We start from the raw sequence: 17,262 nt of genomic DNA, 5'->3' as shown, positions 1-17,262 counted from the left end.
GATCAGCTTTCTGTTTTAGCTCACAGTGGATTACTTATAGGTCTGACCCAGGGAAGCCTGAACCTGGATCTGCTCTCAGATGCTATTTGAGTCAAAATTTACCCTTACCTTAAAAAGTTAGCTTTTTTTTCATCAAATGGAACTCACCAAAAGAGGGGGAAAAAAGAAAACTTGCTCTCAAAACTAAATTTTGTGTCAAACTTAACGACGCGTTGATTCAGTTCAGGACCTGACCATGGAAGACCAGATTCTCATAACCACACCAGTGAGCATTGGTTTATACTGAGTTTATACATGCTTATGGGTGAGCAGTAGTTCAATTACATGCACTTGAAATATGCATTCTCTTTTTTCTTGGGTTTATACCTCTGTGCCATCTGCAAAGCAGTCCAAACCTCCGCCATTTTGACTGCAGTTCATTCATTTAAAATTTTAACGAAGGACATTCTGGCGTACTTTTAGCTGTCCCTGGCCGTGCTCACCTCTCGACGAATATCCCAGCCTGCACTGCGTGCACGATGCTGCGGAACTTGGGCTTCTCGTAGGCCTGCTTCCCGGGAGGCCGGGCCTTCTGAGTGAAGGTGGAGGCCAGCCAATCACGGACCTCGGAGGGCACGGCGTCTGAGCGCAGCTGCTGGAGGTCATCCTCGGAATCGAGGCCCTGTCTGCAAGACACGGGGTGGGGGGTGATCTAGATCTGGGGTACCCTAATCTCATTAGAAACAGGCTTGTGTATGTTTTAGCACCAGCCCAGAAATAACTCCCCAGATGCAGTTAATCAAGGTGTCAAAGTCTGTTATTGTTAATGAATTGAAACCTGTATTTCAGAGCTGGACTAACACATAAACCTACACCCACTCTGCCCAACTCAGATAAGACTGGGGACCCCTTCTTTCGTGAGAGGCATACTAAAGTAGCAGAAACACAGCCTGGATTTAATTAGCAGTTGTCACTTAACTTTACTTTACAGATACAGTAAATCTAAGTGATTTTTTAAATTTTATTTTTTTACCACAAACAGTTTAGCAAGCTGAGAGATCATGAAAAATATACTTGCCTACCAGTTTGTGAAAAAAGGAAAGGGTGCATTTATTTTTAAGTCAAAGTTAAGGACAGATGTTTATTGAAACCAGGCCCTGTGCTTATTCTGGTCTCCTGACAGGGTGGAAACGCAACGGACAAAGCCAGCAAGACACACCACAGCAGCAGGAGAAATCAAACTTCACTTGCGTTGAATTACAGTTACTGCTGCGCTTCCTATTTGCCAAAAACCTTTTTCAAAGATGAGGCTTAAACTAATGATTCGACAGCCCACATTTGTGGAAATGACAGGTTTTCTTTGGCACCTGGAGGCTCTGAGGTTTTGTGAATTAGCCAGTGGAGCGCCCGTATTTGGAGATGAAACAGAGAGAAAGGTTTTGTTTTTGGACAGCTTGTTTTGGGTCACATGACCAGGTTCATCAAGCGACTCGGGAGGGGTGGGTGGGTGGGCGGGGGAGCTCTATAGCCAACTACCAACAACTCTGCTCTCATTTTAAACCAAATTTGCTGTGACAATTTCAGGATATTAGCAATTGGTGTTTATGTTTTCATGAGTTTGTTTTTTGTCTTAATTTGTTTTTATACTATGCTTGGTATATACCTGTCTACTAATCTAAATCAACTGCTTACTGCTACATTAAGATCCACATGCAAAAAAATTATAACCACATGTAAGAAATTCCATTATAAATGAACAATTACAAAGTACTACCTTCTCATGACAAATATGAATAACTGGTGGACAAGATTGACCCTTTTTTTCTAAAAGCACTGTTCCTCGACAGATTGGAACTTTGGCCGTTTATTTTTGGAATGGAGACTAAAAGCTTTCTGACCTTGTCTCGTCAATGTAAACTGCCTCCAGCAGAGATGCTGTGTAGTCCAGGTTCTTTTTGAGTTCTTCAAAATCCACATCTCTCTCATCCAGCTGCTTCAGCATGCAACGTAACCTGCAGGAAAGAGTGAAAACACAGAGGCAGCACCGCACTTAGAACCTCAACCACCCAGCTTAGAACCTGAACCAGCCCACTTAGAACCTCAACCACCCTGCTTAGGACCTGAACCGCCCCGTTTAGAACCTGAACTCCACCATTTAGAACCTCAACCACCCAGCTTAGAACCTCAACCACCCTGCTTAGAACCTGAACCATCCCACTTAGAACCTGATCCACCCCACTTAGAACCTGAACAACACCGTTTAGAACCTCAACCACCCTGCTTAGAACCTGAGCCACCCTTCTTAGAACTGAACCACCCTGTTTAGAACCTGATTCACCCCGCTTAGAAATAGAACCACCCAGCTTTGAACCTGATCCACCCTGCTTAGGACCTGAATCATGTCGCTTAGAACGTGATCCACCCTGCTTAGGACCTGAATCATGCCGCTTAGAACCTGATCCGGACACAAAGGCCCTCACTAGCACAGGAAGGGGCAAGTCTGCACTGGAGTCCACAGCAGCAATAATTCCATGTTAGCCACCTTACCTCCTTCCACAGCCTGCTACAGGGACATGCAAATCTGAACCTTGAGGTCAGTAGTGCTGCTGGATTACACTCCTCCCCGATGATCAGGACTGATTTAAACCTGGGACACCAGGTGAATGTAATCTCTGGACCATCAGTGGCATTAATCAGTCTTTCAACTAGACAAGAGAACCGGCAGTGCTACTGTCTTCGAGAGTCAAATTTGAGTATCGCTGGTCTACCAGCTGTCATAAATACAAGAAGCATCTTTCCTTTTATGGGCACAAGCACTTGGCTTATACCAGGTGACCTGCCAGGTAGAAAGATGGTTGCTGGCTTGTGGATGAGAGCATTATGGGAGTGCATGTGCTTGGGCTGCTAGCATTTCACCAAAGAGAGGCCACGTCGAGATCTTCGGCTCTGGCGGTGAGAGATTCACGACTTCCGGGGAAGTCACAGCGTAAATTCCAACTCAACATAAGCAGTCAAGAGCAGCTCGAAGAGCTTGAGTCTACACAGCATTTAAGGGCCTGTTTAAAGAACCGTAGCACTTGTGAAGGGTACGGCGTATCGCGTCAGACTTTGCTCCTTACCTCTTCCCGTTAAGATGAAAGCATAAGCGGTGTGCGTGGGTTTCTGGGAAGACCATAAAAGCCCGGCCAAGCTTCGCCAGCAGGCTGAAACAATTTGCTGCTTTGCTTACGAACAAATTGGATTCGCGAGGCACGGTTTGAGATCAAGAGAATGATAATTTGAAAGCGATTTTGTACCAAATACCACTTTACTGGAAAGGCCTGAGGCCTTTCTGCGTCATTAATGCCCGATTTTCCATGGCAGGGAAAGGAACTCCCAGCAGATCATACAGGACCTCTTTATTTCGGAGGGGTCCAATGGGACAAACCCAAAAGCATATAAAAAACTTGGATTCCAGAATAGAGGAGTTCTAAACCAGGTGTGTCCATGAAGCTTGCTCATAAACAGCCAAGTGTGTCTATGAAACTCCCTCATTAACATTGAAAAACACAAACGCACACCCTGATTGGTCAGGGCACATTGAAAAACACAAACGCACACCCTGATTGGTTAGGACACATTGAAAAACACAAACGCACACCCTGATTGGTTAGGACACATTGAAAAACACAAATGCACACCATGATTGGTCAGGGCACATCGAAAAACACAAACGCACACCCTGATTGGTCAGGACACATTGAAAAACACAAACGCACACCACGATTGATCAGGACACATTGAAAAACACAAACGCACACCCTGATTGGTCAGGACACATTGAAAAACACAAACACACAGCCTGATTCAGGTCCATGAAGATCATATCGTACAGCAGATGTACATTTTTCCTACACCTTTGCTTTCAAACTGAAATGCGGAAAGAGGGAGAGTCCTGGCCGCTAGCAGGTTAGGGGTCTCTGACAAGTTAGCAGTCAGGTTAGCGGTCTCTGACAGGTTAGCGGTTAGCGTTGACAGGTCTGGTAGCAGTGTTACAGTTAGGTAGGACAGGTCTGGTAGCAGTGTTACAGTTAGGTAGGACAGGTCTGGTAGCAGTGTTACAGTTAGGTAGGACAGGTCTGGTAGCAGTGTTACAGTTAGGTAGGACAGGTCTGGTAGCAGTGTTACAGTTAGGTAGGACAGGTCTGGTAGCAGTGTTACAGATGGAGGACAGGTCTGGTAGCAGTGTTACAGTTAGGTAGGACAGGTCTGGTAGCAGTGTTACAGTTAGGTAGGACAGGTCTGGTAGCAGTGTTACAACTGGTGGTGGAGTGTAGCAAGGTGTCTGGTAGCACTGACGTTACGAAGGCGAGGGTCTGGTAGCACGCCGTTGTTAGAGGACTAGATGCTGGTAGCACAGTGGGTAAAGGAACTGTAAGGATGCTTGAAAGTGTGTAAGTCGCTTGGATAAGAGCGTCTGCTAACTTGTAATGAAAGTGTAAGTATGATTCGTAAGGACATGCGGAACCCTTGAGCAGTATTATCATGTTAGTAGACAGGTTAATGGTAGCAGTGTTACAGATGGAGGACAGGTCTGGTAGCAGTGTTACAGTTAGGTAGGACAGGTTTGGTAGCAGTGTTACAGATGGAGGACAGGTCTGGTAGCAGTGTTACAGATGGAGGACAGGTCTGGTAGCAGTGTTACAGATGGAGGACAGGCTGACTGTCTGTGAGCCTTGAGAGTCCAGCAGCCTTTCTGGGGTCTCCCCGTCAGCCGGGCTTTAATAAAGCACTTATGTCACTGCCACGGCACGCAAGCAGGGCACCTTCAGCCTGCTATCTGCATTAGCGACAGCATCTCAGCCACAGCGCCACATAATCCTGTAACTGCTGAACAGCACGGGGGGTAGCAGATAGCTTAATGTGAGCTTCAATGCACATGCACGGTCAAGGGACACTGCTGATAACAATAATGGAAATCCTACATCATCTTCATAGTTTGTTGCTTTTGAATGACTACTTTGTTGTATCGAAAGACTCCGTTTTGGATTTTGTGGACAAATTAAATGACGAAAAAGTGATGTTTAAGCACACTAAACTGAGAAGCTTAATTGTTCTACTGTTGCTTTTATCCGGAAATGTTCAACCAAATCCTGGCCCAGACTTAAGTCTAAAATGTTTGGAAACGTCAGATTTGAAAAGTACATTGGGTCTGGGTATAGTACATTTTAATGTTCGTAGTTTAGTCCCGAAAATGGACCTGATAAGGATTTGGGTTGAATTAACTGATGCTGATATTACTGTGATATCTGAAACTTGGTTGAGCATGTCGGTTCCTGATAAAGTTATTCATATATATGGCTACAACGTGGTCCGCACTGACAGACCCAAAAGGGGAGATGGTGTAGCTATTTATGCCAAAAGCAATTTCCGTACGAGTGTACTGCTATCAGAGTCCGCGTGCAAACTATTTGAAATGCGTGCTCGAAGAGTAGAGGTGTCGAAAGACATCTTCATTACTGTGGTTGGTTGTTAGACCTCCATCTGCTCCAAGTAATATGCTGTCTTCTTTCACGAAATGCATGGCGAAACTGAACTACAATGAGGTTGTCATTGTCAGAGATCTAAATTGGGATTGGTTAAAACCGATCTCTGATGATTTAAAGGCTTACTGCGACTCTATGAATTTAACGCAATTAATAAGTGGCCCAACACGTCCAAATCAGAAATGTCCAGAGAAATCGACCCTTATTGATCTTTTCCTGACAAATGTTCCGCACAAATATATTGCAACTGGTATTTTTGTTAATGATCTGAGTGACCACTGTGCCGTTGCAGCTATACGCAACACTAAGATCCCTAAAACCAACCCCCGTTTTCTCCAAAAACGTAATTTTAAACATTTTTCAGAACAATCGTTTTTACATGACCTTTACTATTGTGATTGAGCCCCTAACGTATCTCTTTAATCTCACTCTTGACTTGAATGTTATCCCCAGTGTATGGAAATCTGCCTTTGTTCTGCCCCTGTTTAAAGGAGGGGAGCCCTCAAATCTAGATAACTACAGGCCTATTTCTAAGCTTTTAATTCTGGCCAAGGTTTTGGAGACACTGGTGTGTGATCAGATCAAGGGATTTTTAAGCAACAACAATATTTTAGCTGAGTGCCAATCAGGTTTTAGAAAACAGCATAGCACTACTACTGCAGCAATTAAAGTGGTTAATGACGTTATCTGTGCGGTGGATAAGAAGCAAAACTGTGTCACCCTTTTTATTGACCTGTCAAAGGCATTTGACACTGTAGATCATGACATAATGCTACAAAGATTAGTCAATATACCGGTAATAGATTATGGAGACATTTTATATATGGATGCACCTTTAGCGTCATTGCGTCGGTTGGACATGGTGTATCATGGGGCACTGAGGTTTGTCACAAATTACAAATTTTTGACACATCACTGTATTCTTTACAGAAGAGTGGGCTGGCCCTCCTTGCCATTACGTAGGCTGTGTCACTGGTATATTTTCATTTACAAGGCCATATTGAAATTGCTTCCATCTTACCTTTGCATGTACATTGTAGAGCAGACTAATGGAAAATACCGACTTCGCTCACAAAACAGTGTTTTATTGTCTGTGCCAAAGGTTCATACTGAGGCTGGCAAAAAAGCATTCCAGTTCTCAGCTCCTTCTGCATGGAATGAGCTCCAGAAAGAACTTAATTTACAGGAGCTTTTATCATTAAATTATTTTTAAAAAAGGCTTAAGGTTATGGAGGAAAGTGAAACTAATTGTTTTGACTCTTAGTTGCACTACAGATTACTCATGTTAACCAGATTGTGAAACTTTGAACATTGCTGTTTGTCTGCTTTTATAGTATGTTAAATGTTGAAATTTTGTTGCGTCTGTAATTGACTGCTGCTTTCTTGGCCAGGTCTCTCTTGATCTCAATGAGACTAACCTGGTTAAATAAAGGTTAAATAAATAAAAATATGCTCCCCAGATGAGTCATACAGACTTAACATTAACATGCTCAGAGTGGTGTGAAGGAGTCAGTTCAGCGACTGATTGATGTCATGTCTTAATAGTTCTATCTCTGGTCTTTGGGTCCTGCAAAAGACAGGTGGTGTAAAACAACTGTACAATGCTTACTTGTATTATGGAGCTTGTGTGTGTTATAACGTGTGTGTGTGTGTGTATGTGTGATAACGTGTGTGTATGTGTGTGTAACATGTGTCTGTCATCTAGCGCCCGCAGCCATTGCCTGCCTGGTTTACACAAAACAAAAGTACACGCCTTGCACAAATGAAACCAGTATGATCGTGATTTACAGGTCTGTCCTCGCTTAAGGTCTCTCCTGGCCTCAGGCCCCTCAGGATAGCTTGGCATCAGGTAACCTGAGACCCGTGCTTCCCAGAGAGTGTGAAAACACAAAAACAGGTCGTCTGGGGCCTGGAATGACTGCCTGTCTTATTCAGTGACAATCTCACAAAACTCGTTGACGTGAAAGGATAAATCTAGCTGAAGAGCAAAGAACCGTGGAAACCATGAATTTAGTTTAGTTAGCTTTGGTCAGTTAGTGATCACTCTGTCCACCATAAAAGTTAGTGACCAAGTTTTTTGGTTTATTGAGTGTTACTCTGTGCATCAATACTGTAGCTAAGTTATTCCGGAAAATCCAGCGTGCCAAACAAGGTTTCAACAGAAAGTGACCTAATTCAGAGAAGCTGAGCTGAACGCTACAGTCAAAAGAGAAATGTACCCTCCAGAGCCACACTTTCACTCACTCTGCGAGTTGGAAAAACACTCACGCACTTTCCCCCCCGGTGCCCAGAGAAAGAGAGAGCGGTTTCCAGCGCGCAGACGTGAGGGGGGTGCAATGCGCTGCCTGCGCAGTGTCCCAGCGGCGAAACGTGCGCAGGCTGCGGACCGGGCCGCCCGAGAGGAGGGAGCGGTCCGCTCTTTAACGCGCCGCCCGAGTGCCGCCCCCGAGCCGCCCCCGCGCCGCCGGTCCCCCGCGCTCTTACCTGCAGATGGGCGTCTGGAGCTGCTTCTTTCGAATCCTCACAAGTTCGGCCATCCGGCTGATCGGGCCGAGTTTCCCCCCCCCCGCACTTCCTGAGCACTTAACCGAGGCGAGAGCGAGAGAGAGAGGGAGAGAGAGAGAGAGAGAGAGAGAGAGAGGGAGAGAGCGGGACGGGTAGAGAACACCGGAGAAAAGCACTCTGACGGAATGAAAAAAAAAGTTGTCGTCCCTGTGACAACTACGACAGGCGGGGCAGCCGCCCATTCCCCCAGCGGACCTCCTCCGCTCTGATTGGCCGGGCCGGCGTGCGTGCCTTCACCCCCGCACTGGCAGACAGCGCTGCAGCGGGTGGTTAACCAGCGCGGGGAGATGTTTACAACCGCACAATAACGAAGACGAAAGCTCGCCACACCACCACAGCCGCCCGCCCCCCCCACACCTTTTTTTCCACTGCAGAAGCGACGAGGTGATTCTGACTTCTGTGAGTGCGGTGGAGAGGGAAATAAAATTCATAAAACCAGCTAAAGATAAAATTCCTCCTCAGACTGACCTCTCAGGCCCCTCCCCAGGGATGAGCGGTATTCTGTGGGTATTTAAAGAGGAACACCAGCGCAGACTGAGAAGCTAAAAATTGTTTTCTGAGCTGAGCTGTGGGTGGGAAAGTCCAAAAAAAATGTTTCCAGGTTCATCTGTGATTATGTTTTTTTTAGAAATGAATATACCTGCATTCTGTACACTATCTCCATCAAATATTTATTTTAGAAAACAGAATCAGCCAAATCCATTTTTTTTAAGTAAAAATCTTTGTGGGTATATTTTGCCCATTTTTCATAAGATAATGTACTATAATCTGAATTACAGTATATGTGAAAAGTGAATTCTTTATAACTTCACTTACTTCTCACACAGTTACAATAGACCTAAATGTAAGAATTGCACATTAAATGCAAATGTTGTTTTTGCGGGAATTGTTCTGTGGAATTTGTCGTCCTGTAGCCTGTGGTCTGAGCGCTGGCCTTGACTCGGCTCGGTCTGCCCGCCACACTCAGACCGGGCATCTGCTGACGTAGACGCAGGGTCAGGCTGAGCACCCTGCTCCCATGCTCCTTCACCTTAGCGTCAGCGAACGGGACAGCGCTCAATTCAGCGTCTAAGAGCGCCTCTCACAACCGGGGGCGGGGGGGGGGGGGGGAGGGGTGGCTGGACAGCACTTTATTCAATGTCTATGAGCCTCCTTAAATGCCATGTGTGATAATCCTGTGAAGTTATTTGACTGAAAGGCACCTCCAAAACAGTGTGTGTGTGCGTGTGTCTGTGTGTGTGTGTGTGTGCATGCATTTGTGTGTGTGTGTGTCTGTGTCTGTGTTACACGCACGTGTGTGTGTGTAGGTGTGTGTGTGCTACTTGTACTCCAGAGAGGAAGTAACTGCATTGCCTACAGTATGACTATACGGTTATACACAATTGGGTGATTTCACATCGTGTGGAGTTGTTTAAGGCAGAACAGTTTCTGTTGTTCTCTGCCTGTGCTGCTGCCCGCTGATATTGTGAAGACTAAGTGTCCTAACACTCAGATCCAAAGCACCAAAGAGCCAAGCTGTAACATCCTAGCCTAACCCTAACCCTAGCCCTCAGCCACACTGACCGGAGGTGCCCCTATCTTTCCAACATGCTGAAGCTGAGTTTTCATGACTCCCATGACAGCCTGGTGGATAGATTTATTCTTTATACCCCACGGTCTGATCTATGTTTACATTATCATTGAGGGGGGTATCTTTGAGTGCTTCAGTAACAGTGTCTGTTTTAAGAGATTTTATGCGCTTTTATTTTGTTAGAACCCATTTTCAACATTAATTTTGATTCAGTTGTGCTGTTTTATGAAATTATGTAGAAAGTGGCTAATGACGATAAAAAAGACAAAAATGTTTTATTTTGTAATTATTTTGTGGTTTTCAAGTGAGATGCACTTGTGTGGTGCAATCTTTGCTTCATCTTTGCTACAGTGCCATGAGCCCAGTATAATGGAGCTGAGCAAATTTAGCATTTAGTTAGCTCACCCAAACTTGCATATTCATCAACAGCCACACCATTCTGAGCTTCAGAAAATAAAAAGGAATCTGACCAGTATCTGGTGAAGGAGCATTCAGGACAAACCCCAGTTTCTGAAACGATGTGGGTGTTTGTCATGGTTCTGTGTTTTCCTATCTGTGTTTCCCTTGTTGGGCCGCCAGATGGCGGCACTTCTGTTTTGTGTCCTGCTCCCTCCTGTTAATTGTATTATTGTTGTCTCGTTATTCTATCATTGTTCCCACCTGTGTCTTGTTATCCCCTCCTTTTCTGGGTTGATTGTTTTTTGAGTTCACCTGTGTCTTGTTACCCCCTGTCTATTTAAGTTCTTTGTTCCCTTGACTCGGGTGCTGGTTCCTTGTGTTTGTTTGAATTACATGTATCTGCCTGCCTGTATTTTGACCTACTTGTGTGTGTGACTGTGTTTCCGCCTGTGTGTTTCTGCCTGTTAGTTCCTGCCTGGTTTCTGTCCTACCTGTTTTCTGCTCTGTGTGTGTTTTGAATTTTGAGTTTTCTGTTTTGTGTTTTTTGGTAGTGCCCTGCGTGGCCTTTTGGTTTCCTGTTTTTTTGTCCCCTGTCATGTAAGTAAAGTCTTTGTTAATTTTCCCTTTTTGAGTTTGTTTTTTTTCCCTCTGCGTTTGGGTCCCCCCTACCTGTTACAGTGTTGACCGGTAGGATGGCAGGTAGAGGTGTTGATTGGCAGGATGGTAGGTGTTGGTTTTGCCAGGTGTTGGTGTTGACTGGCAGGATGCCAGGTGTTGGTGCTGACTGGCTGGTGTTGGTGTTCACTGGCTGGTGTTGGTGTTCACTGGCAGGGTGCCAGGTGTTGGTGCTGACTGGCTGGTGTTGGTGTTCACTGGCTGGTGTTGGTGTTCACTGGCAGGGTGCCAGGTGTTGGTGTTCACTGGTTGGTGTTGGTGTTGACTGGCAGGGTGCCAGGTGTTGGTGCTGACAGGCTGGTGTTGGTGTTGACTGGCAGGATGCCAGGTGTTGGTGCTGACTGGCTGGTGTTAGTGTTGACTGGCAGGATGCCAGGTGTTGGTGCTGACTGACTGGATTCCAGTTTTCAGATCAGATCTGTACAGCTCTGCTGCGGCTGTATTTGAGTTGAAACGAGGAATCTGCGCTGTTCCTGCCGTTGCCAGGAAGACCTACTCTTGGGGACGTACGGTAATTAATTTCAGCTCTTAACACTGCGAACAGGCCACCTGTTTGCAGCCTTATCCCCGCTTTATCCTGTGCTGCAGTGTGTATTCTGTAGGAGTGAGTGCTAATACGGTTTTCAGAGCGCTCGAGGAGTACAGGTCCTGATGGGAACGCAGTGTGTGGGAGGAAATGATCCCTTCGAGCGTTACGGGCTATATTTAACCTCCCCACGATGGGACTGCCCCCCCCCCCCCCCCTTATGCACTGTATCACGTCATGTATGTACCAGTGTAAGCTGGTTTGGGTTGATTCATTTGGCTTCTATATTAGGGGTGTGCAGAGATGTCATTATCTGTATCTGTTCAACCAACAAAATTATCTGTATCTGTATTCGGATAGAAGACAGGAAGTGGGCGTGGTTTATACTGGAAGGCACGTTAAATCAGGCAAATGTTGTATTTTCTAAGCTAATATTCATTGGCAATGCAATGGCATATAATTAATTATGAAGTATATTTCCACATCCTCATACTGTACTTCTCATCTCTCTCCTTTTTAATTTTTTTTTTTTTTAAACTAAACTAAGTTTTATGAACTGTCTGAACCCCCCCCCCCCCCCCTTAACTGGGGACACACTGAACAATCAAACTGAAAAAATATATATAAATCGAAAGATTCTGTTTTGCATTGGAAATAGAAACTATTTACAGTAAAGATATATAGAAAAAATGTCCTTCAGTTGAAGGGAATAATCTTAAATTCCAATGATGCTGCGTTTCATGATGTGTTAAGGTTACTGCAGTTCGCTAGGGAAACGTGAATTACTACTTCACAATAGTAATTACATAACAGTAATACATGAACTTTTTTTGCCTGTTATTTTTTTCCCCCTACTGAACTAAGTTTGGATAGATGCAAACCATCTGTCCTCATATTTTCCCTTGGTGGCAACTGTTAGCCTACCATGAAAATCTGGACTGGATTTCGTGTTCATTTGATAACCAAGACCTATGGCTGATACATACAGCATGTTACATCTTAAACGGATGAATATTGACTGAAATACAAGGTAAAACGTTTTGTAAAATATTTCGACTGGATAAAACTACAGGTTCTAAGCTTCATTTTGATGTATAGGTTGCGGGGGTTTGCAAGAAATCCAGCTGCCACACCAGGCTTTTGTCTCACTAGCTCCCGCACCTGATGCCTCCTCTTCCTCGATGCGAGAGTTTCCCTGAGTGATAGCCGGGAATGGTCAGTTCTCAGCCCGCTGCCTGCTGTGCGCTGCCTCTGTGGGGCCGACTACAGAATATAGTGATCACTTTTCAATAATGTGTAGTAAATGAAACGACTAGTTAGTGAAATCAAAGTCCTATGCTGCAAACAGAATGGGCATTTTTATCTTGTGGCCATCCACAATGACATGAATCGATTTGAAGTAACATAATGGCTGACGCACAGAACTTATTTATTAAACGTTTTGCAGCGCCGTGGCTCAGAGTTTGTTGGTGTGTGTGCCAGAGTTCCAGATACAGCTAGCAGCCGCGCGTAACCCTGCCCCCCCCCCCTTCATTATTCGTGCTTTCCCGAATACAGTATTCGGATACATACTTATTCTATATCATATAAAGTTACACACACACACACACACACGTTCATACACACACACACACACACACACACATGCTGTGGCAGATAACGGATGACTGTTCAACATAAAAATATAATAATACAGAGTCACGTGAGCAGCCCGTTCAGCTCGGCCAGGCTTGTCATTAACCAGTGAAAGCACAGAGAGCATCCAGCACCGCATTAGGCCTGGTCTTCAGCACCCAGAGTCCCTCCTGCTCTACTACAGCCCACGCTGAGCTCCTCCACAACAGCACTCTCAGCGCATAGTGACCTACTGCACTGAAAGGGCTCACATGCGGCGTATTGACACATTATGTTACATTGCTTTATAATCACTGGGCAGACACTAATTCAGAATGATGTACAGCAGTGGAGGACATCAGTGTCACTCTCAGGAACACAAAAATGCAGCATCACCAAGAATTCACGAAGGCCCATTTGTAATCAGTAAGTGTAATCTTCATCAAACAAACAACGATTTGTATTGTAAATAGTACTGGTACACAGACAGCCTATTTTTACATGGCTATGCCTAAAATATTATCCAAAAGGAACTCCAAGGAATGAAAAGGAAAAAGACAGGATATCCGAAGGGGGTCAAGGGAGCAATGGTGAAATATCAGAGGCGGGTAATTGTTCATCTCTGGCTATACACAAATGAAATGTTAATGACACCAATGAGCATGCAGAATCTGTGCAGGTCAGGGCACTGAACTGTCTGCAGGTTTTGGTTTTTCCTCCCAATTCTGGGCGCCAGTGTAGTGTTATGGGTAAGGAGCCGGGCTTGTAACCTAAAGGTCACAGGTAGGACACTGCCGTTGTGCCCTTGAGCAAGGTACTAAACCTGCATTGCGTCAGTATATGTCCAGCTGTATAAATGGATGCCATGTAAAATGCTATGTAAAAATGGTGTAAGTCGCTCTGGATAAGAGCATCCGCTAAATGCCTGTAATGTACTCCAATTGACGGCAAATTTAGACCCTGAAAACAAAGTGTGGACTCCAGGACATTTATTTAATCAGCGAGCTGAAACACACTAAGACCTGGCAGACGCAGCGGCCATCCAGGACCTCCGTTTGAGATCCCTGGTCTAGTTCCACCCTAACCTGAGCTTCACTCCATATCACCAGCTTCGTTTTTTACACACCAGGTTTGATGCAGCTCCAGAACCGAAGCACCATCGGCAGAAATCCCTCAAGCCACAATCAGCTTTCATCCTCACAATTATCCCCACAATTATCACAGACTTAGAGCAAAAGCAAGCGTTACGCTTTTTTTTTTTTCACCTCAGTTTTAACTCTGTTTGTTTTAGTTATTGCTGATCATGCCAAAACCTTGTTCGTGGAGAAGGCTAAATCATTCTTGCTTTTGCTTGTCAAAGTTAAAAGGACAGATGCCGGCTGAGCCCCAGCCTGGGTGTGGATAAGACGGATGTTGGATCTTACAGCGTGGAAGTGATCCTCCGCGTCTCACGGCCCACGTCTTGGCTTGGCTCGCCGCAGGGGGTTGCCAGCTTCACGCCCTTCGGTTCCCGAGTCAGCCAGCGCGTCGGCGAGCGCGCGTCGGACGCCATGCTGTGGTGTTCCAGAGCCGCAGTCCTGGTGCTGCTGTGCCCCCTTGTCCTCCGCGCTGCCTGAAATAGAGCGCTCCGTTTCGCCCGTGCCAGCTCACCGTCGTCATCGGGCGCCTCTGGAGGGATGAGCCACAGTGGACGCGACGCAGGCGTGCCCAGCCCTCTCACCAAGGCTGCAGCGCAATTATACCCCGCATAATTATTATAAACCTTTTTGAAGAAAAATAACATACCCAGTTTGGAAGAATAAGGCAATTCTGTTCAGGTTTGAGTCGCAGGTGCTTCTGGTGACGTGAGGTGTTTTTCTGTTTGTCTGCAGGTGCTTTTAGGAACCTTGCTGTATGTTTATATTCACTAACATAATGTGTATGTTTTTTGTATGTGGAATGTTTGTCTTTTACGGCTGCAGCATGGGTGAAAGCCCAAGCCAAATTTTCCACTTTGTGGGACAATAAAGTTAATCTTGAATCTTGAATCTTGGTTAAATATATTTAGTAGAATTTATATAGGAAACAGATCCATCCAAAATAAATGTTTTCTCCCAGATCTCTGTGCTACTTTACAAATGCAACTTATTGCTGGTTCAAATAATGCACTCTGTATGAAGCGCTCTTTCATGTGGTTTAAAATGGCTGATGTTGCCCCTTCAGTTACCATATGAATTTAGCATCTCTCTGTACTCTCCTTCCCCTTCAAACCTGATTTCATACGCAGATAGATGCTGTGAAAATGAGCCACTGATAATGCACAACCTGTTCTGCGGCTGACTGTCGAGCTTCCGTTTGAAGATTTCCTCTGACTGTGGTTACGTTGAACAAAAGGGGGTCATATCACCCCCACCCCCCCAAAAAAAAAAGATTATTGTGCATTATTCTTGCGCAAACTGTCTGCGCCCAGACGTACCTTCCATTTGTGTGAAGCTGATGAATAACGTGTGTGCGGGTGACTGCTGGGTGTGCGGGTGACTGCTGGGTGTGTGGGTGACTGCTGGTCCAGGTTGTGACCTCGTGCGTCTGCACCGGCGAGGTCCCCGTTGGCCCGGCTCGGCTCCTGCGTCACCGAGGCCCAGCCGCGGCGTCCCGGGGGGGCGGGGGGCTGAGCTGCTGCTTTAATCCCACCCAGCGAGCAGACAGGCAGGCAGCTTCCTCCCTCTCCGGGACCCCGGGGCCCTCAACAGCACCTCCGGGCTCTCTGGGAGGATGCAAGCGCTCGCGGTGGCATGGTGAGTTCCGGGTAAGAAAGAGGAGAAATTTCATTTTCACACCCCCTCGCTTCCCTCACGAAGAACCAAGCTTCCTGTGTTAATCGACAAGGTTTGTTTTTTTTCTCTTAACCCTTCTAGAAGTTCTAGAAGTCTGTTAAGAACATTCTGATCATGTATTTGTGGTCTCACACCTCAAAAGGTCAAATATACTCGGGCTTGTTCTGTTTTCTTTATGGTGTGAAGCTGCACTTGATGTCCAAGCATTGAAAACAAGGAAATAGGTTTGCTCTTTGTTTTCTGTATCTGCAGCCATGTTGACAGTCCACAGATCCAGCGGTTTGCAGTCTCTGCAGAAATTAATTAGGATTTGATGAGTGTGTGTTTTAGCCTCAGGGCCTGTTCTTCTGTATGTGCTACAGGGTGAGCTGAATCTTAAAAATGACATGTTTGAAACCACCAAATAGATTTGTGTTGAATAGAAATCTTTGCTTGTTGTGTCTTATTTAAATGATCAAATATGATATTAGAATGTGAGAGAGAGCAATGACAAAGGGCATAACTTGCACAGAATAACAAACGTACACACATCTGGTAGTACGCAGAGGTGTAGGGCAATACAGGTGGAGGACAAGGAACGTACCGGCAACCTGTTTCAGTTTCCCACTGATTATTAAGAAAAAATGAAACTATTTGTCTTCTGCAGTTTTCACTAGAAAATCAACAAAAAAACATGTGAAGATAGAAGAAAATCACATGAGATACTCTTGTGAGACCAGGGAAAACCTGTGAATGGCCACGGGTCATTCACACAGTTTCTATAAAAACAGGTTGAGACAAAGGATCAGCTTAAAGGGGAAGTCCTGGGACTGAGGATCAGCATAAAGGGGAAGGCCTGGGACTGAGGATCAGCATAAAGGGGAAGGCCTGGGACTGAGGATCAGCATAAAGGGGAAGTCCTGGGACTGAGGATCAGCTTAAAGGGGAAGTCCTGGGACTGAGGATCAGCTTAAAGGGGAAGTCCTGGGACTGAGGATCAGCTTAAAGGGGAAGTCCTGGGACTGAGGATCAGCATAAAGGGGAAGTCCTGCCAAAAACATATGTTGGTCCTCTCCTTATTGATCATTTTGCCTCAAATTTTGAATGTGCCACATATAATACTTCAGCCCACAACAAAGAAAATGTGCAGAGCCCCTCCCCCAAATGATTATGTCGCCCAGGTATAGCATCTCCCCTTTCCCCCATTGACGACAATAGATTCACTAAATTTACCAGAGGCTGCAGTTCAGATGAAATGAAAACAAGACTCTGAGCCTTCAGCTATGGCTTAAATACAGAAATACTGAGAAAATAACAGATTTGTTGTCATTACACAGTATTCCCCGAATCAACAGCTCCATTCATGCAAAAGGAAGAGGAGTTGCATCCCGGCCACATCATCACTTCAAATGGCCCTTTGCAGACAGGAATTGTTTGCTTTTGACACATGAAATACAGGCTACACCAGTTATTCTGAGGATAAGGAAGGACAATGCAAATTATTATGGTTTGGGTAGATTTTTGGGTCTCCTTAAAAAGGTTATATTTAGTTTCTGTCCCCGATTTCATACTCATGACCAGCCAACACCAGTGAACCCCTCCCCTCTCAAGCATGCC

At 45.3% G+C, this 17,262-nt stretch overlaps 1 protein-coding gene across 2 annotated transcripts in view; it reads right to left on the bottom strand.

Annotated features, from left to right (window-relative positions):
- Nucleotides 1–14,439, bottom strand: part of LOC135237682 (dual specificity calcium/calmodulin-dependent 3',5'-cyclic nucleotide phosphodiesterase 1B-like) — a 33,128-nt gene extending 18,689 nt beyond the window's left edge. Inside the window, exons 1-3 of one of the 2 annotated variants that reach the window (XM_064305030.1) lie at nt 14,278–14,439; nt 1,878–1,991; nt 483–665 (exon numbers count right to left, since the gene is read on the bottom strand). In XM_064305030.1, the coding sequence (XP_064161100.1) occupies nt 483–665; nt 1,878–1,991; nt 14,278–14,405 (425 nt within the window). In that variant the 5' untranslated portion in view covers nt 14,406–14,439. Of the gene's footprint in view, nt 1–482; nt 666–1,877; nt 1,992–7,988; nt 8,473–14,277 lie in introns of those variants that run through there. The other variant, XM_064305031.1, reaches the window with a different exon arrangement.
- Nucleotides 14,440–17,262: the final 2,823 nt, after the last annotated feature.

This window comes from Anguilla rostrata, chromosome 13 (assembly GCF_018555375.3).
Source record: "Anguilla rostrata isolate EN2019 chromosome 13, ASM1855537v3, whole genome shotgun sequence".
NCBI lineage: Eukaryota > Metazoa > Chordata > Actinopteri > Anguilliformes > Anguillidae > Anguilla > Anguilla rostrata.
The sequence above is the reverse complement of the archived record's forward strand: the minus strand, read 5'-3'. Positions and strand labels throughout refer to the sequence as shown.